Below are 27,619 nucleotides of genomic sequence, written 5' to 3' on the forward strand. Positions count from 1 at the left end.
AGCAATGTAACTGAGCTGGATACATACTAATGGACACTGAAATGCTGGAGCTGAGCTTCTACACATTCAGTCCAACTTCCAGATCAGCAACTTCTTTTGAATAGTTTATAAACCCTCCAGAACTGAGGTAGCTTCGTGCGATACAAATAGAATATTTCCAGTGTGCTATCYCTGAAGGGCTTGTTTTGAGGTGTGTCTCCCTTTATTCCACTGCTTTTGCACCCATCTGGGRACATTCTGTGGAGCTGCAGTATATAAATCTGGGTCTTGCAGTGCCCTAGCTTCTGTCAGTGGGTCTAAATTTTGCTTGCTGTCTCTTGCACTGTGCTCACGTTGCACCTGATAATACTCAAATAATGTGAATTTTCTGTTGTCAAGAATAACCCAGCTTGTCCTSTGATGCTGATCTGATCTTTATATATCTTTCTGGAAAGAAGTGACCCTCCCCACAGAGTGTGGTTGCCCCTATTTTGTATACACTTAAAAGCTAAGGAGCATTTTTTTGTAAGGTTAGTTTTCTGTAAAAATAATTGATACATAGCCAGTTATTAAAAGCTGTTCCCAATAAAAATAGCCTTCTCTAAATACTATTGATACATTTCATCAAAGTATGGAAGAAAGAAGGGGAAATGGCAGGTTCTCCTCAGCAGAAAGGCTCATCCTCCAAAAGAGCTCAACAACAGTGCCATAAACTTTTACAAGCCTTGAAAGTTTTCCTTCACTGTACCAATTAAAATGTCTTTGATAATTGCTGTCACCTCCTGCAGAGTTTCAGCATTGCTAAATTTTTTTTTACATTAAAAATAACCCCTCAAAATGGTACCATTGCCTGTGTTTGTGAAGTTCTTCTTTCAGCTCTTCATGGATTTAACCTCCTTCACTGTTCATAAATGAAAATACATGAGCTTTGAGGTGAATCTTTATTTGCAGAAGCTTAGGGCACAAGTATAAGATGAATATTAGAGTGTAATGGATATGACATCCATATTGCTTATCCAAGGAATGTATTTTTGTTTCTGGCAAAGCACTTTCCAGTTCTTTTGAGCTGAGGATCCCTTCTCCATTTCATCATTTTTTAATTTTTACATGGCTGGATGTCATAGGGAAAAGGCARGTTTTTCTTGTGAGAATGAGGGAGAATTTAAAGTAGGAGAAGAAAGRAAGGTAGAAATCTTAGGGGGACTAACAGAAAATATGTGAAATGTCAGGGATGATACCTTGATGTGAGGAATTGGATAGTTCTGGAGGAAAGACAAACCAGCAAAATCAAATCCTGAAGACAATGGAGAGGAAAATACTCTCGTAAATCAAAATTAGGTACTTCAGATATGAAGTGCTGCATACCTTGCATGCAGAGTCATCCCTGGAGTTTCTTCCTGCTTTGATGCATCCTTTCTGTGAATGATACAACCCTTTCAGGGATAATGGGATGATTGCATATTGTTTTAGACATGTCTTTCAGTGGCTCCCAATCTGAGGAAGTTTCTGAATCATACTGTTTGGATGTCTTAAGAGTTTAAGTACAGGAGTACTTGTCTCAGATATTCTGTCAGTTACTCCTGCTGGTAGTGTTTTACAGCTCTGTAATTGGTTAGACTTCCCATTATCTGAAAGCACTCTTCTAAGTGAATATACATACTCTGAATATGCCATAGTATCTTTCTATAAATAAAAACATGAATGAATAATTCCCATGCGCTAGCTGAGGCTTTTATACTTCGAATTCCTGATCACTTATTTTCTCTCTTCAACATCATCTGTCTTGTTTTTTTTCTTTATTCAGAAAGTTGTCATCTGTTTCCATTACATAAGACATTTTAAGTAATCTGAAGATTTCTAAAGGACAATTGATAAAACCCTACCTTGATTCTGCAAGGAGATTGTCAAGTCTATTGTATCCTTCAAATGGCTTCCTTTTAGAAATCAAAGTCCTTACTGCATGTGTGTATATTTCTGTATGTCTTGATCATCCTTCCTATCTGGGGATCATAAGATATGGTAAGATGGAGACTGAAATTCATCACCTCTTTGGGCAGCAGGGACAAAAAGCTATGTTCCACTAATAAAAAAATAAAAATTACAATCTCTATAAGAAGAAATTTTAAGTAGTTGCTCTCTTGTATKTGTGTTGAAGATGAAGCATTTTAAAAGCAATAGTTTTCATACTGGAAATTACATATATTGATGTAAAGAGATCAGCTTTTAATGATGTAAATAGTCATAGCTTCTTTTTATCTTAGAAAGTTATTTTAAWAAATAAAAAAGGGAAAGGAAATGAGCAATTCTCCCCAAAACTCAGACATCTGTTCTAAGGGATAAACCTGTGTATAATGGAAAGATCTCTGCAGTTAAACCTGGGCAGTTTTGCCCTGGGGATTCATCAGTGAATCTTGTAGGAAAATGACTATGTAGTCTAATTAAAATATATTTAATTTGCTTGTCTGTAACAGAGGRTTGTATATTCTTTGTGTGTCTGTCTAATGTTTTAGAAGAATATTATGAATATTATTAAAATCAGGATATTTAAGGAAGATRCGTTGTGTGATTAAGTAAGCTTTGTGCTTGCAGCCCCATTTGGGAAGCACGCATTGCTTTTGTTTTCTTTACTCTGATTCTTGATGGTGACGTTTAAGAGATTAAACAATGATGTTGGCAGCTGGTAGCCTTAGGTCTCTTAAGAAATGGTATGATTCTGTGAGGGAAGTTAAAGCTAGAAGAAATTCTTCACAGATGCCTTATAAAATACTTAAAAGAGATTACCTTTCCCTACTGCACGTTTGTGCCTACTGAAGTATAACATCATGTTTCAGATGAAGTTATTTAGGATTTATTTGACAAATAGGAGAAATGTGTGGATTTCACTAATCTTCAAAAGCAAAGCAGCAAAAAGAATATTGGTCACTAGAGAGGAACCAATGTGAGGAAGCACACATCAATTTAAAATATACTTTATTTTTTCCCCTTAAGGTATCTSAAGTTTTTCCAATCAGTTTGCAAGGAAGAAATACCATGTTTTTAAATGAGAATAAGAGGGTAATGTTGCAGATGCAAAGCTATCAATGCGCACAGAGCTAACTACTRTTCATATTTGTACATTTTTCTCCTTCACATAAGCATGCTGTTAATCCTGTGGAAAGCAGGAAACTTTTAACCAGTTTTCAGGGAGATACAAACCTCAGAACTGCATAGTACTTTTTCTCTTAAGTCCCCTTTTGTTTCAAAAAAAATGCAGTTATATAACATGTATAATAACACTTTCAGAGTAAAGGCATGCAAAAAGTACTAGCCTAGCTTTGAAAGTACTTTAGTGTGATGAGCAGGTGAAAAGGAGCTTTTGCTGTCTAGAGTTTGCAATAAGAAACTTAAACTCTGTTTTGTAAGACACTGAGGATTCCAACATAAGGATTGTCATAGGAAGAACATTAGAGGAAGCAATACCTTAATCTTGTTTTTCTGGCATCAGTTACTGCTCTTTACTGAAAGGGATTGCATGAAATACAAATTACTCCRGAGCTGATCTTTGACACCTGACACTTATTCAAACTTCTGGTTTTGAAATTTCAACAAAGATGTGTTAGAACAGGAGTTTTTCAGTAAAGCTTTTTAGATGTGATATAATTACTTGAAATTCCACTTTTCCAGTTACTGCACTAGGTTTTCCATTCATGTCAAAATGGATAAGCATTTTTAATTGTTATATATATATTTACATCTATTTCTCTTCCTGCTGTATTCTTACATGAAATGATACAGARCTCTCTTTGTTTCTGTTTGTTAGAGATGAACCCTGAAGTTTTTCTTGATAAAATTGTTTTCCTGTKTTGAAATTATTAATGTGCAAACAAAGGAGAAAGGGATTTCACTGTGTATGGAAATGTTGAGATGCTCAATTGGTTCAATCTTCATTTACTACAAAACCAAAACTCAAAATCACTGAAAGATTGCTGAGAAAATACAGGTCTAACTAGGTGTGTTGCATGTTCAGAGATGCATGAAATGCATAGGGAAACAAAGGTGTGGTGATTCAACTGTTGAAGAGGAAGGTCCTTGTTCCAAGACTCCCAATTCATGTACATCATTGATACACTAAGCACAAGTGATAGATTCAAAGTTTGCTTCAGGAAAGTCACAGAAGGGCATTGTTCACTTCATARCTGCTTCTGACACATTCTGAAATACTTGGAGATACTGCAAAGGTCTAATATAATATCTGTGAAAGAGGAACATGCATTTTGGAAAGCCTCAGATCATTAACTGGATAAGGAAAARAAACACAGGAGAGAACTGAGAGTGTGAACTTTCACACATCTAGGCTATTAACTGCAGCTAAAATTAACCAAAGTGCTAGTTCACATTTCAATCATGAGACTTCAGTCTTGGTCTTGTATTTCTCTGTATTTCCTACAAGGAGCAAATGCACAGCTTGTGCATGTTTGCTTGAAGTGTCAAGCTGCTAACTCTCCATTGCAGGGTTTTTTTCCTTCTCCAAAATGGAAATTCCTATCCTCCTAAAGGCTTTTCAAAAGTGAACTGCACAGTCTAGAAGTTCTCAGATGCAACCAAGCAAACCTTGGCACAGAATTAATGTGCAGTGTTAGAGCCTGGGTTGATACCAAGGCATCTCTTTAAGGTATAGCTGGGCCATTCCCACAGTCCTAAAATGACCAGAGCTGTAGATGTGCATTCTATGTCTGTGGCAGCTGTCCTGAGAGAACTGGCTCTGCTCTCCATCATGCATGGACAGTGCTTCCTTGTCCTTGGAGTGCTGCTTGTGGCCTGCTCACAGCTGCAGCAGCCAAATGGAATACACCCAGGATGCTGTTGACCTGTTGCATGGTCCRTGGTGCTGATCTCATCCTTGTTAAAAAAAAAAATATCATCGCTAATACCAGCGGTTTTTTTATAAATCTTACCAGGCAGGTGCCATACCTGAAGTTCAGGAGGGCWAAATGACTTTTGCTGATTTCTCCAGGGATGATTCTTTTCGGAACAAATATCTGAGCTATTTTTCTTGTACAACATTCCTAAACAACTTGAATAAATGGTTTCTCAGTAACATTCATATCTGCAAAACATAAGGATTTTTTTCACATCAARCCTATCAAATATAAAAAGCAGTTGAATTTTTTAACCTTCTTTCCTTTTTGTAACAGACTTTTTCCAAAGTCCCTCTCTATGGATATGATGTTGCTTCCTTAGGCAGGATTCATCAGCATTTGGTTTTATAAATGAGGTGTTCACCACTGAAACTGTCACCTAAATCTAGCAAGTTTTATGATAAGAATCACATAATTTGTTCTCCAAAGATTTTATTCATTGTTCACTAAAAAGCTCAACAGTGGTGTTTTGAACACGTGTGAGATTCTTCAACATAATTCTGTGGTATCTTCATGTTTCCCTCCACAATACATTAATTACCCAAAGACATACAAACTGCACCAGACTGCTTTTCTCACAAAGTGTTGGGTTATAATACTTGTCTTTGTGTTAGACCACATTAGATGGGAAGCTTGAAAATACATTGAAATATAGTCRGGTTAGAGAGACCATCTGCCTTCAGCTTACCTTATTGTCTAACTGTGAAAATATCTAGAAGTCATTCAGATACAATAATACAGTATTATTCTGCCCATTTGTGTCTGTGTGTGCAGTGATTATTACTTAGATTGCACTGATACGATGGTTATACCTGTTAATTAATGTAGCAAGTATGCAGTAGAGATCAGGAAAAAAAGTGTCTTTGGAAAAGTGAAAAAATAGCATAATAAACTCTTGGCAGTATCAGATTTGAAAGGTAGTTTGTCTTATTATGTTTTTAATTAAATTCTCTGTATACTAAGTCATTAATACCATTTTTTTGGTCATGGGTTTTCCTATTTAAATACTATGTGGATTAACTGTGCAAGTTAAAGTTCTAGTTTTAGTTTCTTTTTAGTACTTTAGGTTTAGTACTTCATGGGAAAGATAGACAAGCAATTGAAAGTCAGTATGTTACTAGAATTAGGAAAGTATTGTTAAAATATGTATTTTTTTCATAAGATTAAATAGGTTTCACTTGTGCTTTTCAAAAGATGTGTGCTGGTATCTGTAAAATGAASTGGGAAATCTAAGTTGCCATTTTTTCTAGGGGCAAAGGTTCGGAATTTATAGGTCATCAGGCATGAGAATATTTACCTTATTCTTCTCATCTCCTTAGATGTGCTAATAAATGCTAAAATATGTACAGGGATTGCTGTTATTCTTACATTTCTCTGTTCTAACTTTGCTATTTATAATGATTCAGTGACTCTGTCTATAACTTAAAAGTTCTGAGTGAAGTAATGAAATTGATTTCTCACTAATGTGTCAATGTATTTGAAATAGAAGTCTTTCTGCAGTCATTGCCTTTTATCACTGCAGAGCCATTAACTAATAGCTTCCATCCTGGGACAATAGAGTGACTGCAGCCTGAGGGAAAATAATTTTCTATAATATGATTGCAAGAAGCATGAGTCTACAAGAGCTGGATTTTTGTAGAAGCAGGCTTTAGAAATCATTTGTTACTATCATTTTGGAATGAGTGAGGGCTGAAAAATTATGAGAGGCATTCGCATAATCACAGAGAAAGAACAGAGAAAAGGAATGTGCCTTCTAGCAGAGGATTCTTGTTTAGCTGTGAGGCCAGCGGAAGAAGAAAGTGCAAAGCATTGGAAAAACAACACTTCAGTTTGGAGAAGCGGCATATGTGGCAGGGACGATCCTGGCACCCTTCCAGGACCCCAACCCTAGGCTTAAGCAGTGATCAAGACTAGTGAGAAGAAATTAGGTCAACATGTTTGTCTTTTCTTCTGTCTCTGTTTTCCTTGTGCTTCTGCTGTAGATATGAGTTTGTTTCAGAATCAGGAGTGAGTGTTTTGTTGCATTAACTAGGATATCACAGGTAAGTGATCTGTAAAATCAGCATTACTGAGGTCCGCGTTGAAGGAATGTGTAAGGATTAACTACCTGGGAGTCAGAATAGTCCTGAGCAAGTCCTAGGAGTCTACAGCAGTTAAGGTGCTTGTGGTGACAAAGGAGGAGAGCTTGTGTTAATGAGATTCCAGCYTAGCCTGGGATACTAGGAGCTGTCTGACCCCATATGAGAAGCTTCCAGATAGGKAGAACTCTTGATAATGTAATGCTACCTCTTGAGCTTGTAGGCTGTGGGAGTGAAGAGTTTTCAGAATGACACACAAAGGGCAGTTACCTGAAGCTGGTTCCACTAGCCCAGCTGGGACAGGTGCTATTGTGTAAAACATTTCAATTTGCTATTTCTAGATGCACAAAATGCTAAAAGCACAATTTAAGTTTGAAGAAATGAAGGCTGCAAGAAACTAGGAGGGTAATGGAAAATGAGGTGGGAGCTACTGACTTGATCAGCTTAATGGTCTGCCACCTGGAGCAATGAGCAGCCCCAGCTTGGTTCATGTCATTGCCAGGGCAAGAGRGGGAGAACTAAAACCCTGGGTGAATTTGTAAAACCTGAACTCTTAGTGTTCACTTACAGAGGGGGGAATAGGAAAACTATTTCATTCTGTCTTCAAGTTCAGACCACTTGTAACACACAAAGGGGATAGTTCCTTCCTCTGATGCGGTCTGAATTCAGGTAAAAAACTGGAGCATCAGATTGGTTTGGATATATTTCTGTTCCTGCACAGGAGTAATTAACAGCACCAGGTTCCAGTATCCTGCTTCCACTTCCATAACAGTTCCCTCAGCACTGCGTGGATGTTCACGGACTTATGACCCCCAGCACCACTATCCCATTCCGGCAGTCCATAGATATTAATGTTGTTTTGCATCTGTGGCAAATGGCATGGAATGGCAAGGAAGCTGTAAAGCAGTTCAGGGCAAGGCAGATCCATAACATACTGCTTCAGTTTGCATGTTGGTGAGAGAGCTGCACTGGTGACTGAAGAATAGCAGGGGGTTGCCCCTTMGGTAATTCAGGCAGCATTTTTTCCTTTAATCAGGCTGAATGCTTCAGTGCAATTTATGAGCTATTAAACAATTTATGTTTTTCCTTAGCAGGATATGTGGATATCTTGAGAATAAAGAAACCAAGAAGTACATTAACAACTGTCAGTGAAGGTTTTTAATCCTTCATTGTATGCCCCAGTTGAGACCCAGGACATTAGCGGGACTACTGTAAAGCAAAATTGTTCTGATCAAGAAAAATAACTCTAGTTTCCCTAATGAATTCTAAAAGTACTTAAAATTCCACATAATAACTAATGTACATTAATCTTGGTCGCTGCAAGTCTTTAATGGCTGCTAAACAGCAGTGTATATCTTCAATTAAAATGCCYGCTTGAAGCATGTGCTAAAAATCTTGGTAGAGGAGAAGCAGTGCTGCTTCTTAATGGAGGAGGGGAAATCTGGCAATCAAAATGGRTAGATATTCCCATTTCTAAGTAGTTTATCAATCACTTGAACTCCAATAGGTGCTTCCATTGGGAAAAACGAAGATTTTTTTGAGAACTTGAACTAGCTTCAAAAGGCTGTTGTGTCAAGCCAATCACGGAGATTTGTCCCTGCGTTGTTGTCAGCCACACACATGAAAAGCAGAATAGGGAAGTTTTAATTTCCTGCCCCACAGTATATGCCACAGCAGCAAAAGTGTCCTTTACTGTGTGACCCAAGGATATTGCTGCTGCGTTGCGCAGATGAGGTGCCTGTTTGCTGAGGGAAATGTCTCCTGTTCAGACTCTCCCTTTGCTGTTWCTCAGACTATTACCATGCCTTGAGCGTACCTTTTGAGTGTACCTACTGCGCTATCCCAGTAAGTATTTACTGGAAAACACAATTGAATGCATGACAGTGTCTGTTTTGCCAGTTGCAGTGTAATAATCCTTCAAGACAAACCAGATGCGGTAAATGTTCCTGCAAAGTATGTTCCTGGTAGGTAGAGAACCTGTAAAGCTTGCAGATCAACAGAAAAAAGTCATGTTTCAGCTGATGTTGCTGTTCACTTCAGACCATTGAATGGTAGTACAAGAAGGTTTTTAGTGTTCCAGGTTAGTAAGAGGGGATGAACAGCACCTGAGCATGGGGCCAGAGCTGCCTGCAAGACATTGGTATGTGGCCAGGCTTCTCCTGGGGCTGCACACATGCACTACCCTCCACCCCCGAGGGTCACCAGGCTGGGAAGGAGCAGGGATATATCTCAGTGAGGTCAGCTGTGGAGTGCGTTCAGGCAGTCTGGAGAGGGCCTGTAAARTGGAAGTATTCCAGAAGTCCAACAGATGAGTGTCTGGTCTCCTGCCTGGCATTTCAGACCTTTTTCCTGTCCCTTCATCAGTGCATCTCATTCTCAGATRGCAACTAGAAAAAGAGCAACTCGTTGCAGTGTCAGCTTTTGTTACATTTTTGAAGTGCTGCGTCTCTCTAGTTATCTGGGGCCCAGAGAAACACCTTTTCACATATTTCTCTTGTGTGCATCCATGTATCCAGGTAAATTGATAATTGTACTTTAGAGGAACCTATGGCCAGTAGCATTATACGCAGGCTGTCAGGGTTGGACTCCAGACACCAAGAACCACAAAGCCACTCACTCACTTCCCCTGCCCTTTKCAGGGGAGAACCACCAGGAAAACAGTAAATTTACTGCTTGAGATAAGAACAGTTTAATCATTCAAACAGAATAAAATATTATGATAACATCATAATAACTGTTATGAAAAGGAGATAGGTTTAATTCCTTTAAGRGAAACAAGAGATGCACAATACAGCTGCTCACCMCCTGCTSCTTGTCTGTCAGCAGCACTCAGTCCCTCCTGTCCAGCTCCTCCAGTTTATGAACTGGGCATGAAGTTCTATGGTCTGGATATGCCTTTGGCCAGTTCAGGTCAGSWGTYCTGGCCATGAKCCCTCCCAGCTCCTTGTGCAGCTCCTCACTGGCAGAGCACAGGAACCTGAAAAGCCCCTGGCTCAGGGTAAGCACTGCTGAGCAACACAAGARCCATCAGTGTGTTATCAACATCAGCCTCATACTGAATTCARAACATCATGCTGTACTGACCAGTGGGAAGTACCTCTCTAGGACACAGGCTCTGGGCTGATAATAGAGAGTGAGCTTCTTCTCCTTCAGATGCCTTCTTCATTAGTGGTAGGGGGAGAGCTACAGCTAAATAATACCATGGATCTGGTTTTTGGACAGTACCATCATAAAAAAATTGCAACTTTGCACCCAAAAGTAGAGATCAAGTATTAGCTGCCTTAGCTAGTTCAAATTTATTCCAAAAATATCAACAGMAAAAAATTGTAGAGCAGACTGTAGATGGGATCAGGACTGTAAGCCAGGAGAGCTGCGATCTGCTGTACTGGGTCGCTTGTCACGTCCTAGCTGGTGTGAAAACAASAAGTATGGGGAATTCTCAGTGGTGTGATTCCATTTGGCACATACACGGGGGGCTGGCACATGCTTTTGATCCAGATTGAATTTGTGYTGCTCGCTGACCCAGTATTGTAGAGATCCAAATGTAATGAATGCAGACCCACTTTTTAGGGAGCTTGTTGGAATTGCACAGTTWAAAAATGATAGGTGGCATTCTGTTTCAAATGTATTGCATGTATTTGTATGCTGTATGTAACATTTATGTAAAACTTACAAAACTCATGTGGAAGTCAGATAGTTCTGTCAGATATTTTTAGAACCTCAATTCGGATTTTTCTTATTTGTAAATCAAGCTTTGACCCCATTTTGCTGTTTCTCATGAAAACCTAGCAGTTTCTAGACCAAAATTYTAACAAATTTTTGAAAATTTCTTTTACCAAGAAGTTAATTCCTGCTTTGATGTAATTTCATTTTGTAATTTATTAGCTTTTTCTAAAGCATCCTGTAGTAAAATGGAGTGACTGAAGCCATGTGTTAACTTTTTGTTGCTGATATATTATTTTCTATGTTCTCTGTAGCTTTGTATTTTAATGTTGTTGTGTCTCCAAAACAGTCTTCCAAAACCTGTTTTAATACATTAAAAAAAATATTTAATGTGTACAGTTTTGACAAATAAAGAAAAATCTAAGTTGTCAGGGCTTGGAATTTGGGGAAGAGAGAAGAGGATGAGGAGTGCCAAGATAACACTTCTTGCCATTGGGATAAAGAAATAAGTAGTAGAGAAATGTAATATTGCAAGACATTGTATGATACAGAGAACAAATCTTGCAGCCCGTTGCCTGATGGAGCAGTCTCAGTCCCATGTACCACTCCATAACCCTCAGCCTCACAACAGCTCCAATTCCCCAACTGTTGTGCAGGTGGTACTTATTGGAAGCTGACAAGAGAGATGATGGACAACTGACTTGGCAGGCTGTGAGGTGGGCAGCAGARCCAATAAACTGGGAGATTATCCAGTTAAATCATGTGGGAATGTGAGGAGAATGTAGGACTGACCTTTTTTGGCAGGCGTGAGTTAGTATATTTTGTGAAGCAACATACCTGCATGGAAAGGCTGGGTGTGTTTAAGTCAATAGAACACGACATTTTAAAGGAATTTGAATCTGTTTTTTGTGGTTCAGTGGAGATGACTGAAGTATCTATATGGAGTCAGTGATGTGGTTTATCTTATTTTCAATATTTTATGGTGAAACAGAGATGTTCTTAGTTAATATTCTTGTGAGCAAAGCAGTAAATGAACATCCTAGAAGGATGTTTGGTTTAGTTATTTACAATTTAATCTCAATTATTTATTGAAAACAAGGACAAAGTAATAGAAGAGTTAGTAAAAATCAGAGTTGAAGGCTTTGACAGAATTATCTTTCAGTATAAGCTAGTGTAGCCTGTAATATATGTATTAACACACTGGTTAAGATAATCTATGGATATCTAATTTTAAAAGCCACGATGTACCAAATCCTGCTTCCAGCCTCCTCAGTTAACACAGTCAGTGTGTTATCAGCTCAATTTCATCTTAACAATTTAAGAAGCCAAATAGTGCATCTTGAAGAGTGTTCTCAGTGCTTGTGAGTGATGCTGGCGAGTCCAATTAAGATTCCAAGCATTACTTTGCAGTGCTGGGCAACTTCAAACTGGAGTTGGTACTCCATTATGTTGGCACAGGAGTACCTCCGCATACACGTTGTGTTCCTGGGAGAAAAATGGAGGCAGTTGGACTTTTCTCAGATAAATCAGATGATGTTTCATTTCCAACTTCTTACTTTGATGTATGGTTTTGAATTTTCTAAATTGCCCATACATCCTAATTTTTTTTCCCACTTTTCATCTTAATTTTTTATTGCATGCTACCATTTTTAAAACAATGACTCATATTTAGATCTCCAGTAAGGACGTTAATCTTCATCACTGAGACTTACCTCCTTCCTATAACAAAAATTAGTTTGAGAAATTAGTCCATTTTCAAAATACTTTTTTTAAACTGAATTCCAGTAGAGTTGCTGTACAATGCCCATGCTGGCACTGGGAAGGAAGGCTTGAAAGTTTCTTTGCTCCYTGCTGAGCCTTGGTAATTCCTATTGCAGCCTCCCAGAGCTACCYAGAATCTCTACAGAGCTATAAATCTACCACCTGACATTTGTAAACTAGAAGAAGCTGGAAAGAGAGTTGATGTAAACAACAAAGGCCTGGTTTAACTTTCAAATGGGATTAAGAAGTGAGATGCCAGAGTGATGCTGTGCAGTTTCTATCATGGAAGTGTCAGGTAACAGTTGCAGTGGCATTCCATGTAGTGAAAAGTTTATTTAATTTTCTGTTGTCTTCTACACATCAACAACRAGATTATTTGCTGTGTGATATAAAACTGCCACTGTCCCTTATGCCTTTTGAAGAAATAGTCATATTGCATGTTGTAAATGTCTTCTTATAACTACATGGATTTTTTTAAGCAACTTGAAGTTAATAACAAGCAGTATTTTAGGGACACAGTTTCTATTTCTGTGATTTAATTACAGAAGCAAAATTGTAGGTTCAACTTCCAGTTTTCATTTGTCCAATTTAATTATTATGTGTATCTAAATTAATTCAGTGCAGATAAAATCACACAGCGTTTCAAGTTTTGAGGTTTTATTGCTACACTGTTTGGTTTTGAAATATCCCAATATTTAATTATTAAGAAGTCATCATTTTCTTGAAGAAGGCATTAATATAGCTAAGAAACCACTTTTGGGGTTATTTTATTAAACTTTCCCCTTGATCTGAATATTAAGAAAACACAGGCTCATCAATGAGACAATTTAAGCAAAATTTACAAAATATACTTGATAACATATTGAAGCAATTTCTGGCTTTATTTTAAATTTTCTGTGACTTCCTGACTTAAAAAACTCTCAAATTAGATATACATTGAGTGTTTAGTTCAGAGAACTATCTGTAAAGCTATTGTAAGATGGTTTTCAGTTTCCAGTATAGTTTCTCATCATTGGAATTGCACACAGGTGTGCTAAATTTTAGAGCAGAAAGGTACTGAGGCTGTACAGAATTTAATTAGCTCTCACTTTACTGTTGTGATAGTTAAAATACACTTTGGAGCTGTCAGTTGGAATTGGTGGTTGCCTGGGAGAGGATTTTTTGTGAGGAGTGCTGAAAGCACTGTGTTTCTCCAACTGTAGGGGCTCTCTCTGCACCCCAAGGCTGTGCAGGGAACATTCTCAGTGCTTTTTTTTTTGCATATTAAATGTCTGCATCATCCTGTAATCCTCCAGACAGCACTGGATGAGTTAGTGAGGAAATGTATGAGGTGTCTGGCATTTGTTCCTGTGGCACTTAAATAGTGTCCTGTTTGTCACAGTACAAGCCTAAAGTGCAAACACACACTGCAGCTTGCCAGCAGTGCTGGGCTGTGCTGTTTGTTGCTCCCTGGGCTGTGTGCCTGGCAGCACACTGTGCTAGTGCCAGGGAGGAGACTGGGACAGAAAATCCAGTGCTCCTTCACAGATGTACGAGGGAAATTGCCAGAGGGTAGACACCTGAGTTACAGGCAGGCTATGAGTAATTGCTCACTCTTGTATCAAGTGTACATAAAAGGGCATAGAATCGGAATGGTTTGGCTTGGAAGGGACCTTGAAGAAATTGTCATGTTAAGAAAACAAAACCACAAAACTTAGGATATTTAACCACCTTGTCCGTCGCATGTGACATATTAATGCTCACAATGTTGACTTTCAGTCTGTGTGTTCTCAGAGCTCAAGGCACCAAAGATCGTTAGCCAAGTACTGGCCTTGCACCTTCGGAATGGGTTGAGGAAGAGTTTTACTGGATAACCAGCCCTAATTCTTCATAACTGAAGAGTATTGCCAGAGAACGAGTTTATCTGAAGAAGTTGTTCCCATAGTCAAATTCCTATGGAAGGAAGTCAAATTCCAATTGCATTACCAAATGCCACATCACCTTCTTTCCATTTTGGAAGGATTTTACAGAAAGTTGTGGTCTAGATGTGTATGGAAACCAGGACAGACCTTCCACATGGAGCTTCAGAGGTGTGCCAGGGGCAGTSTAGGTTGTGTTACAGGGCTGTGATGCTGCTGGAAGGCAGCGCACAGTTTCAAAATGCCCTTTCCAAAGCCTTGCCTTCCAAAGTACTTACAGCTGCTGYGTGAATGTTCTCATTAGAGAGAAACTTGGCTGTATTTGATAGCAAATTGAAGTCCTAATTTATAATGTCAATGCTGTAAGCTGATTGCTTGTAGAAGATTAAACACATTTAGTCTGCACACTCTGTTATTGTACTGATTTTAGGACCTATTGAAAAAATGTCAGGTTGACTTGCAGTAAATTAGAGGTTTACTTCTTATCAGAGTAGTGATGGGTATTGTGAGTATTTGGAGTTTAAAGGATATGTGGCATTTATTTAAATACTTTCTGTAGTTTTTATTTACAAGTTTAAAACTAGGTTTGGAAAAGGTTACGGTTGCTTTGTTTAAAGCAAGGGTTATGTTGCCCTCTGAGTTCCTTTGCTAATTAGATGTTTTTATTTTGATGTAGCACTGTATTTCTTAAAGGGGTGCCATTGGGATGCAAAACAAACCAGAGACAATCGACTTTTCAGTTAAGAGAAGAAGAATGTTTTTCCAACATTATTTTCAGCTAATTATAAATCAAGGCCTTAAGATCATAGAAGCAAGAAAAACTGGACTCCTTTTCACTACTTTGTTCCCTGTGGCTCTCTCGGTGAACTGAATTTAAATTGAATTTATAAAAACATAGTTTTCATTCAACTTGTATGTTGTAATCAGATTTTAGTGATAATTTTTACTGATGAAGAGCTTAATTTATTTTCATTTTCAATAACTTTTTCTGTGCTATTTTTACAGACATACAGCTTTTGCTATTGCAGCTTTGTAAACCTGTCTCTTCATTTGKAACATCATTACTTCTCATTAGCATTCTGTAGATGAAATTTTCCTAAAAACTACTTTTATACATATATAATTACAGTGTTTTTTTCTTTTCATTTTTAATATCATCGTGAATTACACTTGTGGCTTATTAGAATCTCTTGGCATTTCATTTAAATATGTGAGATTTTTTGCAATGTAGTTCCTTTTGAAAGTATTTTTCCACTACAGGAACTGGTGGGCCTCCTAGTACTAGRTATTACAAAAGAAAAATACTTAATGTAAAGGGAAAGCAAATGTGAATTGTAGAAGTTTTTTCACAGAGTTGTCAGATATTTAAAGTTCTGCATTCAGTGTTTTGGCAACTGCCTCATATTAGGCAATGAGGTTAAAGATACTCAGTTATTATCGACATGTTTGGCTTTAGCAGTCAAGCAAAATTCGTTATAAAAATGCAAATCAGGCTAATGGAAGCCTGTGACATGCTGCTAAATCATTTTCTCTAAAYAGCAAGAAGGAATCCTGTATGTGCTTAACTTTCCCACTCTAAAGTGCTACGGACTATGGCTCTGAAACTGGAAATGACAAGGAATGGGCACAAAATAGTGAGSAAAATATGCATTTTAAATTATTTTGTTAATGATATGTTGCCATGGGGATATACTGCTTTTTCCCTGAAGGTAGAAATTATTARCAGGATGTTATCTCTCTTTTCTGAATTTGCATGCGGCTCTTGGTTCCTGATGTTCTTCCTCCATACTTCTGTCAGGGTTGGCTTTTTATTTTATATCATAATACTTATTTAAATGTTTTTAGAATACCTGTGAAGCTGCAGTTTACAGAGCACAAATACTGAAAGGTTTTTATATCGTAATAAAAACAATGCTAACATTCAGGAGAGATTTTTTTTTTTTCTGTTAGAGGACTAATACTTAGCCATGTTTTTTGTTTTTTTCATGGCTTTCCCCCTGCGGTGACTAAGTTTTCATATCAAGAGCTATCATTCTAGCCTTGCTGAAATAAGAACTGACAAAACACATRATGGTCAGTCATTTGTATTTCCAAAGGTGCTGTTTAATACAACTGGATGAGGGATGAAATATGGGAGAAGCATCTCTTAAAGTTTCTGGAAAGTTTTTTGTAGATTGGAACTCCATTCTTTGATTAACTAGTCACACTGAATATTTCAGGTCTCTGTATTTTGTTGATTGTCCTCACTAAAATCTAGTATARATATGAAGTATATTTAAATTTTAAAAGTGACTTTATTGCATGTATTAATATTTTTTCTGGTCTTCAGCATAATTATTTAGCAAATTAACTGTTCTGCACTTTAAAGAAATAATAACAGGCAGTGAGGTATTATTTCAGTGAGCTGTAATTTATTTCTTCTATAGATGCTTTTTTTTTACTTTTCGATGAGATCTGTGCTATTGATTTATGTCTCAGTAAACTTAGAGTATTTGGACTGCTTCTAAAAACCTGTTTGTCCTGACACATTCTTTAGTAAAGCATCTGCAGTTGTGTGTATATGTTTCATATGTGTAAATGACAGCTGTGAGATTGTTAATTTCATTTTTCAGTGGGCAWATACCATCAGTTTCCAGAGATGCAGCTTTACAAACAAAATACAAATGATTCCCTCCATGACTTTATTTCTCAGTTAGCACTGCCTGTGTACTTCTTATCCACTACTTGTTGAAGATGCACTACTCATTTTTGCTTTTGCTGAGTAAGACTCTTTCAGGTTTCTTTAATTCCCAATTAGCTTTTCTTTGCTAATAGTATCATTAATGCCTAAAATAGAGCTGTAGCTCTGGAGGCTRAGATCATCACGAAGTCAGAGAGTGTTACTAAGGCTCCCTATGTTTGTAAAGCTTTTAATGAAAATGTGCTAAGATTTCTTCCAACTGGGCATTTTAAGCATGGGAGCTTCCTTGTCCAAACTCATGCTAATAGAGGCGGCGTGGAAATAATCAGTGTTATGCCTGAGAAACTGYCTTTTATTGTGAATTAGGCTGCATTTAGGGCCCTGAAACTCCCCCAGCACACCACAATTGAGTTTCAGTAGCAAAGTATTGAAGAAACACTTTTACTTCATCCCATTTTTCCTTGCGAAGGATTTAGTTCCCACAGTGTATCCCAGGGTTTCAGCCCTATCTCCCAGAAATATTACTTCTACCACCCTGTGCTGAACAGCAAAACCCACCTGACACCAGTGGGAGGAAGTGCTCTGTAAAGCAGCAGTAATGTCTTTTTGGCCCACAGCTGCAACAGAAAGGGCAGATGGAACATAGTACTGCTCACTTCCCATTTTGATTTGGATTCCCCTTCTGACTTTCCACCGCACCTTGYCCATCTCCCTGAGAAGCTGAGAAAGGGCAGGTGTCAGTTAACTAGCCTACAAACTAAGCAGTCTGGGCTAATGAGAATTCCTCTTTCTTGGAAAACAGCAATAAAAGTGTCTGCATAGATAAAAATTGCTTTGTATTTCAGCATTGSTTACAGCCTCACAAGTTTGACTGTTCATCTTTGCCTTTTTTTCTATTAGATATGTATCATTCACGTCAGTATTTATCAGAGGTCTTTCTTGCTATATGCTATTTTTCTGGGCTCTCAGAAGTGACAGGATTATTGTAAAATTGCTAAAAGACAGAAGATTATTCTATTAGCTTTTTGTGACTGCAGGTGGGTGCATTCTCTTCCTAATGAAACCTTACCCAGCAAGAAAAGGAAAATTATTTGAGAGATGCCTGCCCCTTTGCTTGTATTTTTCTGCTTGAAATTTGATCACATTAACCAGAAGGGTTTTGAAGGTGTTTCTACATCTCATTATGAATTCTGTGCAATGCAAAAATCTCAACTTTATTTTTGTCTCAGAAGTACACGTCTGATATAAAATTCCYTCTGGCAAGGAAAAGAGATTTTAGAATTCCACAAATACAAATTCTTTTGCTTATGGCTACGTCCYAGTTGAAGCATTAGATTTTCCTTGGAGGTCTTTCAGAACCAGGARCATGATTCTTTCAGCAGGGTATGGTGCACATCATCTTCCTGTTTCAACTGGTTCATAATGCTCCAGAGATGCAAAGAAATGTGTTGTTCAGCCTGGCGRTACTAATCCAAAGAGACATAAAGGGGAAGGATGGGACCCCTAAGTTTGGAAGCATTAAAGTGTAGATGCTGGTGCAGTGAGATTTRGTTATTTGGTTAAGGTTTTATTTTTATTAAAAAAGCAGAAACGTGAATATTTCAAAATCATATAACAATGTTTGTATTTTGGTAATATCTCTTTCACACAATGGCTTCTTTCTTTTGGCATGCAAAAGGATAGTAAATCTACTCATTATTTTCAAACAGTGAAAATAATACTTCGTTCAAAAGAATGGATGAAACAAATGAACACTACTTTGTTCTTTACACCTACAGCTGACAGTACCTAACAGCAGGTAAAAAATTAATTGCGTGAGCTGGCTACTGTTAGCTCATTTAAAAACAAGTTATACTTTTTGTCTAGGCCTGAGAAGAGATGAGTCCTTTCACCTCATTTTTTCCTCTTGTTGAATATGAGTCTCTCAGTAAGCGTTGAGCCACCTCCATTCATGGACCTTSTCTCTGTCTGTCCATCCAGGGGTCACAAGCGCAAACTGGATGAAGATGATGCTGCCAGTGAATCCAGTAAAGAATCCAGYAATGAAGATGAGGAAGGAAGCAGTTCTGAAGCAGATGAAATGGCAGCAGCACTTGAAGCTGAACTGAATGACTTCATGTGAGATTCATGCAGAGGACAGAATTTGTAATTGTATTTTACTCCTCATCAAAAGACCGGACTTCAGATGAGTCCTTTATGTCAGTACTCAATGTTTTTCCAAAGTGTGTGTGTATATTTTGCAAAGCAACTTGAGAGGTGACACRTTATTTTACAAAATCAGAAATGGATGTTTTTAAGTTGTTTTACTAAAGGAAAATATACTTTTTTAAGCAAAAAAAAAAGTATTAAATGGGACATGGTGTGCTATGCCAAAGACWTGTGAGGAGCTCCGCAGAATCTTCAGGTATGGGACAGTGGTACAAGGATTTGTTATTAAACACACATCAAGTTTCTAAAAATATTGCAGGCTGTGGTTTATGGGTTACAATCTTCAAAATAAGAAGGAGATAAAGGAGATGGAGTTGTCTGGGTAGTACAGCAGGAACCTGACCAACTGGTCATTCTTTTCCACAAATAAAGCTATCAAATATAAAAGGATTTTTGAAATAAAAAATAACTATTTATATTTGTATAGAAACAGAGAACATGATATGCAAGCTTTGTGAGCTCTGCCCTTGACCCACCTGTCATTTGCTTGTAAGAGAATACATAGTTATMAACATTCATGGTTTTAGGTTACTTTGCTGAATAGTTGGGTTCTTTAGAGACATCGTTTAGATTTTTAAGTTTTCTTCTCTGTAACCAGAAATTTAGCACAGCAGACTGTGAGGTCCTGTACTGCCACAAGATGCATATTCACCCATTCGTGTTGTCTTGGAAAGAGCAAGTGCTACTTCAGTCTAGATAGGATTTAATGTCTTTGACAAGAGATCTGATGTAAAGTTTTTGTATATTCTATTTCATATTTGACCCACAAAACAGATTTTCTTTCATTTAATAAAGGTTCATTTTGTATGCTTTGTTTCTCTTTCCTCTTCATTTTCTTCCATCAAACATTGGGCACTTTTCTTATTATCTTTCCTTTATTCTGCATGAAAATAATGATAAATGTTTAAAGCAGGTGCAGATTTGTAGATTCAGTCAGGTAGTTGAAGAACAGAAGAGAAACAGTGGCTCAGAAGTTTCATGGACTCTAACATCGGGCATTTTCTCATGTGTCTTTGACTGGCCTCTGAAATTAYGGCAGGAGTTGTTGCTGTGGTATTGGATGTCTGAGGCTAGGACTGTGGTTTATTCTCAGTTGTTAGCAGCTGGAAAGGTGAATCCTTTTCACAATATGTTTGCAAAAGAAGACTCGTTAATTCATGAGTCATGATTAAAAGGAAATACATTCTAGTGCAGAAATACTTTGCCACTTAGCAGGAAAACAGAACATTTCAATAGAATCTCAGCTGCTTTACAAATAGCATTCTAATTTTGTAGCTTCATAATGGCAATAAAAGGAAACCTGAGAAAATACAAGAGCCTTTTCAGATTAATACTGCTTTTCCCACAGACAGTTTCCCACAGGTCAGTGTCCACAGACAAAAATAGTGGATTTTGTGGGAAAATGTTAAATCTCCTGAACATTTACACAGGCACCACATAGCCTGATAATACAGTGCCCTATCTGCTGTAGGTCTCCATTAAAACAAGCAGGATGTCTCCAAGTAACTTTCATTGCATAACAGAATAAAAAGATTAATGCTTGTAAAATGGGAAGTCAAAATACTTCCTTTTTTTCAGCAACCAGAATGCAGTCTCCCCATCTACCAGAGGATGACTTCTTGCAATTAAATACTAAAATGTCTGGGGTTGTGGGGTACATTTTGTGTTTTCTTAAAACACCCATTGAAATAATGTGAAATAACATCAGCTTTCCAGGTCACTGTGATGCTGCAAATGACTTGAMAGCACAAATTTCAGCAGAGACTCATTCTGGCTGATGGTGTTTGCCAGTCAYGCAACTCTGTGGCAGCATTCAAGCTCTGAGTGTGAATACAGCCAGAGAGCAAATCCGGGCGGGCTCTGCCTTGGTCCAAGCTGCTTTGTTGGGTGCTTTGTCCCTGGCTCTGCAGCTGCCATGCAGTGCTCCCAGAGGGATTCTGTGCTGATAAGCTCTCTGGTGAGAACGGCTCTATCTTCCTCCAGTCCTTGGAGCAGGAGTGCCCTACCACAGGGAGGGTTGAGAGCCACCAACCTATTGCTCACTGCCAGAACAGCCCAGAAGGCTTCGAGCCTGTTCTCTGCTTGTCAGGTGGCTGTGCCAAGTGCTCTGGTCACCAGTCTCTGCACAGGTGAGAGAGAGAAATGGAAACTGAAGATTCAATAGATGATAAGTTAAATGCCCATTCTAACCTGCCAGCAAGAAGTCTCTGGATGTAAGAAGTTGTCGCTCACTCCCAATAGCTCATACCTTTTTGAAGGTGCAGGAGCATCCTGGGAAAAGCAACAAATGTGTTTGTGAAATTACTTTAATTCTAAATGAAGTGACCTAGATATTATGACTGGGTGTTTTATCCTGCCTTCTTGGCCTCCTGTACATTAAGTGGCTGGCAAGGACCTGCTGCCAACAAGGGCACTCTGCCAACTGAAGCGGAGACAAGATTGCCCCTGAGGCTGTCGAACCTGCTGGGCAGTGCTGGTTTCTGAAAGAGCACCTGGTGTGGAAATGAGCACAGAAAGGGCCCCTTGCTTCATTAAGCTTTGTAAGCACGCACTATCACTGCTGGCCAGGAAAGATGGCTTCAAAGGGCTCATGGTGTTTTAAGAACTGGTCAGAGCCATCATTTTGATTTAAAGACCAGCAGTTTTACTTTCTCCTCRATTTGCCCTCACCAGTTCTTAAGAGAATGAGAGGACATCACAAATCTGATGATGATCATCACATAATTTAGGTTGGAAGGGATCTTTAAATGTCACYTAGTCCATTCTCCCTGCAACGAGCAGGGACACCTTCAACTCGATTGGTCCAACCTGACCTCAAATGTTTCCAAGGATGGGGTTGTAGTGGGACCTGTGATAAAAGTGAAAAGCATCACATAGTGGCCAAGCTTTTCTCCTTGTGCATGGGCTGAGGAGGGAAGTAAGACAAGGGAGCAGTTGCTTAGCACTGAAATGTGGAAAGCTCCAAGCATGCAGACACTTTCACTGTTGGGTTTTGTGCATATGTGAAGTAGCCCTGGAGCTTTCTCAGAGTTAGCTAGTAACATCCTCTGTGAAGGGTGGGAAGTCTCAATTTTCCCTTCTTGGCACTACTGCTTGCAGAATAGGTGACTGTCTTACAAGTGTGAAAATACACACAAACCGGCAGCAGTACCTAAAGATTCCTCAGCTCTGCCTAATTTTACTACAGTGAACATTGCAGTGGATGACAAGTTGAAGAATAAATACATAGTGGTCTTGTTAAGGAAATGGATATCATCAAGTAGCTGAAAATATAGCAAGAGAAGAGTGCCAGTTCTCACTACTTGCAGGCAAACTTTTTATATATTTGTTTTTCCTAYCCAATCCCACCTTCTGTTGTCATTTTAGAAGTGTTTGGAGCCCAGCACCCAGCTCAGCCTGCTCTCCCCTCTCCAAGGAACGGGAGGCAGCACTACCCAATCCCTGAGGCAGCATCACCTACAGCGGGCATACAGGCCTGTACTGATAGGCTGCAGCTKCATATCCTGTGCTCTTCCTGCTGACCTGGCTTTGTTTTAGAGAGACAGAGATGACCTATGGTGACAGCACTAACAAATTGTGCAAATAAGGGAAAACACAGGCTTTTTGTAGGCTGGGTGTGCTTCCATGTGGAAGGAGGAACATATTTTTTTCTAGGAATTTATTCCTCAGTGTCATACAGTTCATAACTAAAAATAGAAAAACTCATCTTTGGTTCTGGTCTGGGCTCCCACATAGACCAACTGGATCATTCCTGGCAGCTGTTCAGTCTTTGTCCCCAGGAGCCAGGCCAGCTGTTTTCCTCCAAGGAAAGAGTAAATCTGCGGTAATCAATATATGAATCTCAGGATGTTTGAGGTGGGAATGGACCTCTGGAGGACATCTGATCTAATCCCCTGTTCAAGCTGGGATTACACTTGGCTGTCTGTGTCCATGTCCACTCAGTTCCTGGATGTCTCCATGGATGGAGAGTCCACAGCCTGTGCTCAATCACCCTCACAGTAAAAATATGCTTTTTTTTTGTCTTTTTTTTTTTTTTAGGGGATACGGAAAGGGAAAAAATTATCACAAGGAGAATGATTGCTGTTACTCCATGTTTTAGGGGATATGGAAAGGGAAAAAATTATCACAAGGAGAATGATTGCTGTTACTCCATGTTGGCTAAGACAGAGGAGACATAAAGCAGGTGTGGCCTTCACCCTTGAGTTTCTCAAAGACCTGAAACTTTAGGATCCATGATTGCCAGAAGCTTGTTATCTTTCAAGTACAGAACCAGACACTGTACTGGAGAATCCCTTACCATATGTTAATGAGAGTGTAGATTTTAATATATATGTGATGAGTTTTTGAGCCACTTGAGATTTTCTTTGGGAGTCAGGTTTGAGAAGGATGCCGGGCACTTGGAACTCAAGATTGCTCAAACTCTGGAGAAACAGGCATGAGCTATAAGCCAAGCCCTCATTTGCACAAACTCTATTTCTGGTACAGCAAATTATTCTTTCCACTCTTKTTATTCTTCGTGACTTTCTCTTTTTTCCAGAGAGTGGCAGAAATGCCCTGTAACCTGATCCTGGAGAGGGTGGGGTTGACATAGACCCCAACCCCAGAGCACTCAGATCATTTGCTTGGTGAGATGGGGKCTGATTTTGACTCAGACTCTGTCATGTTCATTGAACAGAGGGTAGGTTTGATGTGTTGCAAATCTGTGTTGACATTGCTGACTTGCATAGGCCCTTTTAAAACCCCCTGGAGTTCTCATCCCTGCAGGTCTCATGCCCACAGAGCCTGTGCTGCCACCCCCTGAGTCAGAGCTCCCTTGGCAGAGGATGATCAACTCTCCCTTCCACACTCCAGCACGACTCTGTTCCCCGACAAGACAAGGAGCCACATCTAATAGATACAAGCATGAGTGGGTTTAGAGGCACTTTAAAGGTGGAGCAGATGCTGACCTGTGATACCCGAGGTAAAAATGCATTTTGTTGTCCTACCTGTGGGATGGACAGCTGTGTCCATGGGTTTCTATGTGCTGTCCTCTCCCACTGAGTGGTCTTCCATGAGTCAGTGTGTCTCACCAGGAGGCTGGGAAGCACAATAGAGCCCGACCTTCCTCCTGAGTCCCCACTGCCATCTTCCTGAGCCAGACTCTCTCCAGAGCTGCCAGAGAGTATTGCAAAGCCAGGTAGGGTTAATTGGGGGTGACAAAACACCCATCCATCCCTAAGTCTGCTCTTAGAGCAGCGCAGGTGTTTCCTCTGTCCCTTTTACATCTTGCAGTGATAGGTCTATACTGACAGTAACCATGAGGGAGAAACCTTGACCAAGGACTCTGGAGAAGGGCTGGGTCCTCTTGCCTTTCCCTTCTCTACAGGAGACCAACATCTCTTAAGTCCCCAAGACGTTTTAGTCAGCTTTTGGATGTTGTTGCTCCTTCATATCAGGCTGTTCTTGCTGAGGCACAACTACCATTGCTGTTGATCAGCTGCCAGCAGCAAAGCCCATAGGCAACAGCCTCCTCCTCCTCCTCCTCATGCTGCCTTCAGACCAGGCTCTGGTGCTTTTCTGGCAGGAAGTACAGCAAGAAGTCAGGAAAGTTTCTTAGCTTTACAAATATTCAAAGAGCAGCCCTGGCCACGGTGCTTTGCTGTGATGCAGCACAGGCTGAGACATGAGTGGCAATGCAGACACAGATCTACCAATAWGGATATGTATGACCCTTTCAGGAGATAAGTATTAAATATGTCACTTAGTGCCAAAATAAGTGGTGCTTGGGAAGTTCTCTGTTTTAATTAAGTGGATGAGTTTGGTCCTCAGGGAGCTCAACATGTCCTTGGGTGAATAAATGTTTTAATAATTCAACTTTGTCTCTCATAATCTTATAGCTGCAACCCACAGAATAGCTTTCTTTTCCTTGACACAGAATACCAAATGAAGAAACTCCATTTGATTCCTATGCTTTTTGTTTTCTGTCCTTGAATCCAAGCTCTCAGCCAGCCTCCCAGACCAAGAGGGGAGCTCCATCACAGGACCCTCATGCACAGMAGCCCATGAGACACAACCATGAGCTGCATCCTCCTTGGCTCTCCTCCCTCCAAGGGCTGTCTATGGAAGCAGTGTCACCTCTGAGCCTACCTCAGARTAACAGCTGTGTGTATTCCAGCATCCATCTGCTTCACCGACCATCACCTTTCCCTCACCGGTGGAAAAGGCATTCAGCTCACTGGCGCAAAGCACATCTTCCCCTGAAGCTGGCTCCTCCTGTCAGCACTTTAATCTCTCTTCTGTTTTCAAGTTCCTAAGACAGCTAAGGAGGTGACAGCAGGCCTCTGGTGAGCTGTGGGGTGGAAAAAAGAGAAACTCAAGAGTCTGCAAGTTGTGCATTACCAGAAGAATTCATCTCTCACAACAGAGGCCATGCTTGGTGTGCATTCATSTGAACATGCTCATCGGGCAAGGAAAGGTGAACAGAGGATGGGCATTGTTTCCTTACATGAAAGGGTCCTCTGTCTTATAAGGGCAAAGAGAAGGGCAAAACAGAGGTTCATCAGATTAGAAATGGTCCTCTRCAGAATGTGCCCAGGTCTGTATCAGCACAGCACCTACTGTTGTCCTTGCAGCTTGAACCGCAGCCCGTACACGGCCACTGAGCAGAGCCCCTGCTTTGCTTCCTTACAGGAGGGTGCCCGTGGGCGCCGGCTGGGGCACAGCAGGGGTTAATTTCAGCTGTGGCCTTACATAACTTTTAATTGCCTGCATTTGACATCTGTGAGGCAAAGGCRGTAACAGCCGCAGTGGAAGTGCTGAGGAATAGGTCCGTGAGTAATTCCTGTTWTATCCTCAGCTTATATCGTTTACCTCATTACGGGACTGCCTGCAGCCTGCAGCTGCCCTCTGCTTCCCCAGAGTTAATGGATTCCACATCCTTCTGTGCCACGTCCCACTCTCCGCTGAGCTCTCCACGCAGGCACAGCACATCCCCCCACGCCCGTGGACGGTGAGTTGGTGTGAAGACAGCCCTGTGCTCTGTGATGGGGTGCAGCAGCTGCTGTCTGAAAATGCACCGTGTCCAAAGAGCAGCCCTGTGATGCAGCACAGACTGAGACACAAAGTGGCAATGCGGAAACAGCTGCTGCTCTCAGAGAGTGAATAACAAAAATGCTGCCTGTGCTGGAGAGGGACAGATTGCAATTGCAGCTCACTCACCTCGGACTGCAACCATCSTGGAGCAGCCCTGGGCAGGACATTTCGGGCCCCTCACTAAAACACAGTCATTGGGGTGCTGGATGTGTCCAGAGAAGGGCAATGAATCTGATGGAGGGTCTGGAGCATGAGTCTGATAAGGGGCAGCTGAGGGAGCTGGGGGTGTTTAGCCTGGAGGAAAGGAGGCTCACAGGGGACCTCACCACTCTCTACAACTGCCAAGTCACTCTCTACAACTGTAGCCAAGTGGGGGGTAGTGTCTTTTCTGAGGTAGCAAGGGATCGGATAAGAGGAATGTACTTCAAGCTGTGCCACAGGAGGTTTACTTGGATCTTAGGAAAAAATTATTTRCTGAAAGGATGGTCAGGCATTGGAACAGGTTGTCCAGAGGGAAGTGTTCAAAAGGCAAGTGGACATGGCACCAGAGGACGTGGTTTAGTGGTGGGCTTGGCACTGCTGGGTTAACAGGCTCAATGAGGTTCAGGTCTTGTTCAACCTGAACTGTTCTGTAATTCTGTGGAACAGCCCCTGTGTGATGGTCTCTGCCTGCGTTTGGGTGAAGCTCCTCACAGTCAGCACAAGCTCCATCACCCGGCACCCTCCTCTGAAATCCAGGTCTTGGTATTAGGGGCACAAAATGTATTGCTTTTCTTAGATCTCCCCATTGCTCATTGTCTTTGTGCTGCAAAGGGCTGTGGGACARCATGGAGCTCCCAGAGATGCACCTCCTTCCTGCCTGGTGGAAACTGCTGCATCTCCCTTCATGGAAACCCTGGAGCCCTCCAAGGAGCTCATGCTGGCTGAGGAGGTGCTCTCTGGCATCCCTGGTAGTGTTATGGACCWCTTTTCAGATCAGAAGAATTTAAAACTAATTCAAAATCCTCTTCTGGGTCAYTGCGGAAGTATTTGGAAACCTAGAGAGCACAAAGGAAAACGAACTTTCACTGTTCAGAGTTTCCTGACATGACACTGAAGGCTCAGTTCTTGTAGCTCTTGTGCTATGATGTTCACTTGGCTTTCTTGGGAGAATATTTAGCTAATCATTATAATTTAATACATTTGTGTGTCTAGATATTGCTGTACTGCTCTTTGTCACACTTCTKCTACTGGCTGTTCCTAGCTCTCTTTCCATTTAAAACAGTGGAGCTTGCAAACTAGAGGAATATCAATTTGCACTTTAAGAAAATGTGAATTTTTTTCTTTACTCCTTCAGGTTGTGAAGCAAAATTTGAAATAATGTCCTGGCTGYATTGTGTAAAA

General features: G+C 40.1%; 1 protein-coding gene across 1 annotated transcript in view; it reads left to right on the forward strand.

Annotated features, from left to right (window-relative positions):
- The window catches only part of CTDP1 (CTD phosphatase subunit 1), a 101,003-nt gene extending 81,026 nt beyond the window's left edge, over window positions 1–19,977 (forward strand). Inside the window, exon 13 of the mRNA XM_057377872.1 lies at window positions 18,938–19,977. Within this exon, the coding sequence (XP_057233855.1) occupies window positions 18,938–19,079 (142 nt within the window). The 3' untranslated portion in view covers window positions 19,080–19,977. The remainder of the gene's footprint in view (window positions 1–18,937) is intronic.
- The last annotated feature ends 7,642 nt before the right edge of the window (window positions 19,978–27,619 follow it).

The sequence above is a fragment of the Malurus melanocephalus genome, unplaced genomic scaffold (genome assembly GCF_030028575.1).
Source record: "Malurus melanocephalus ecotype Western Australia unplaced genomic scaffold, MMel_1.1 scaffold_329, whole genome shotgun sequence".
Classification (NCBI taxonomy): Eukaryota; Metazoa; Chordata; class Aves; order Passeriformes; family Maluridae; genus Malurus; species Malurus melanocephalus.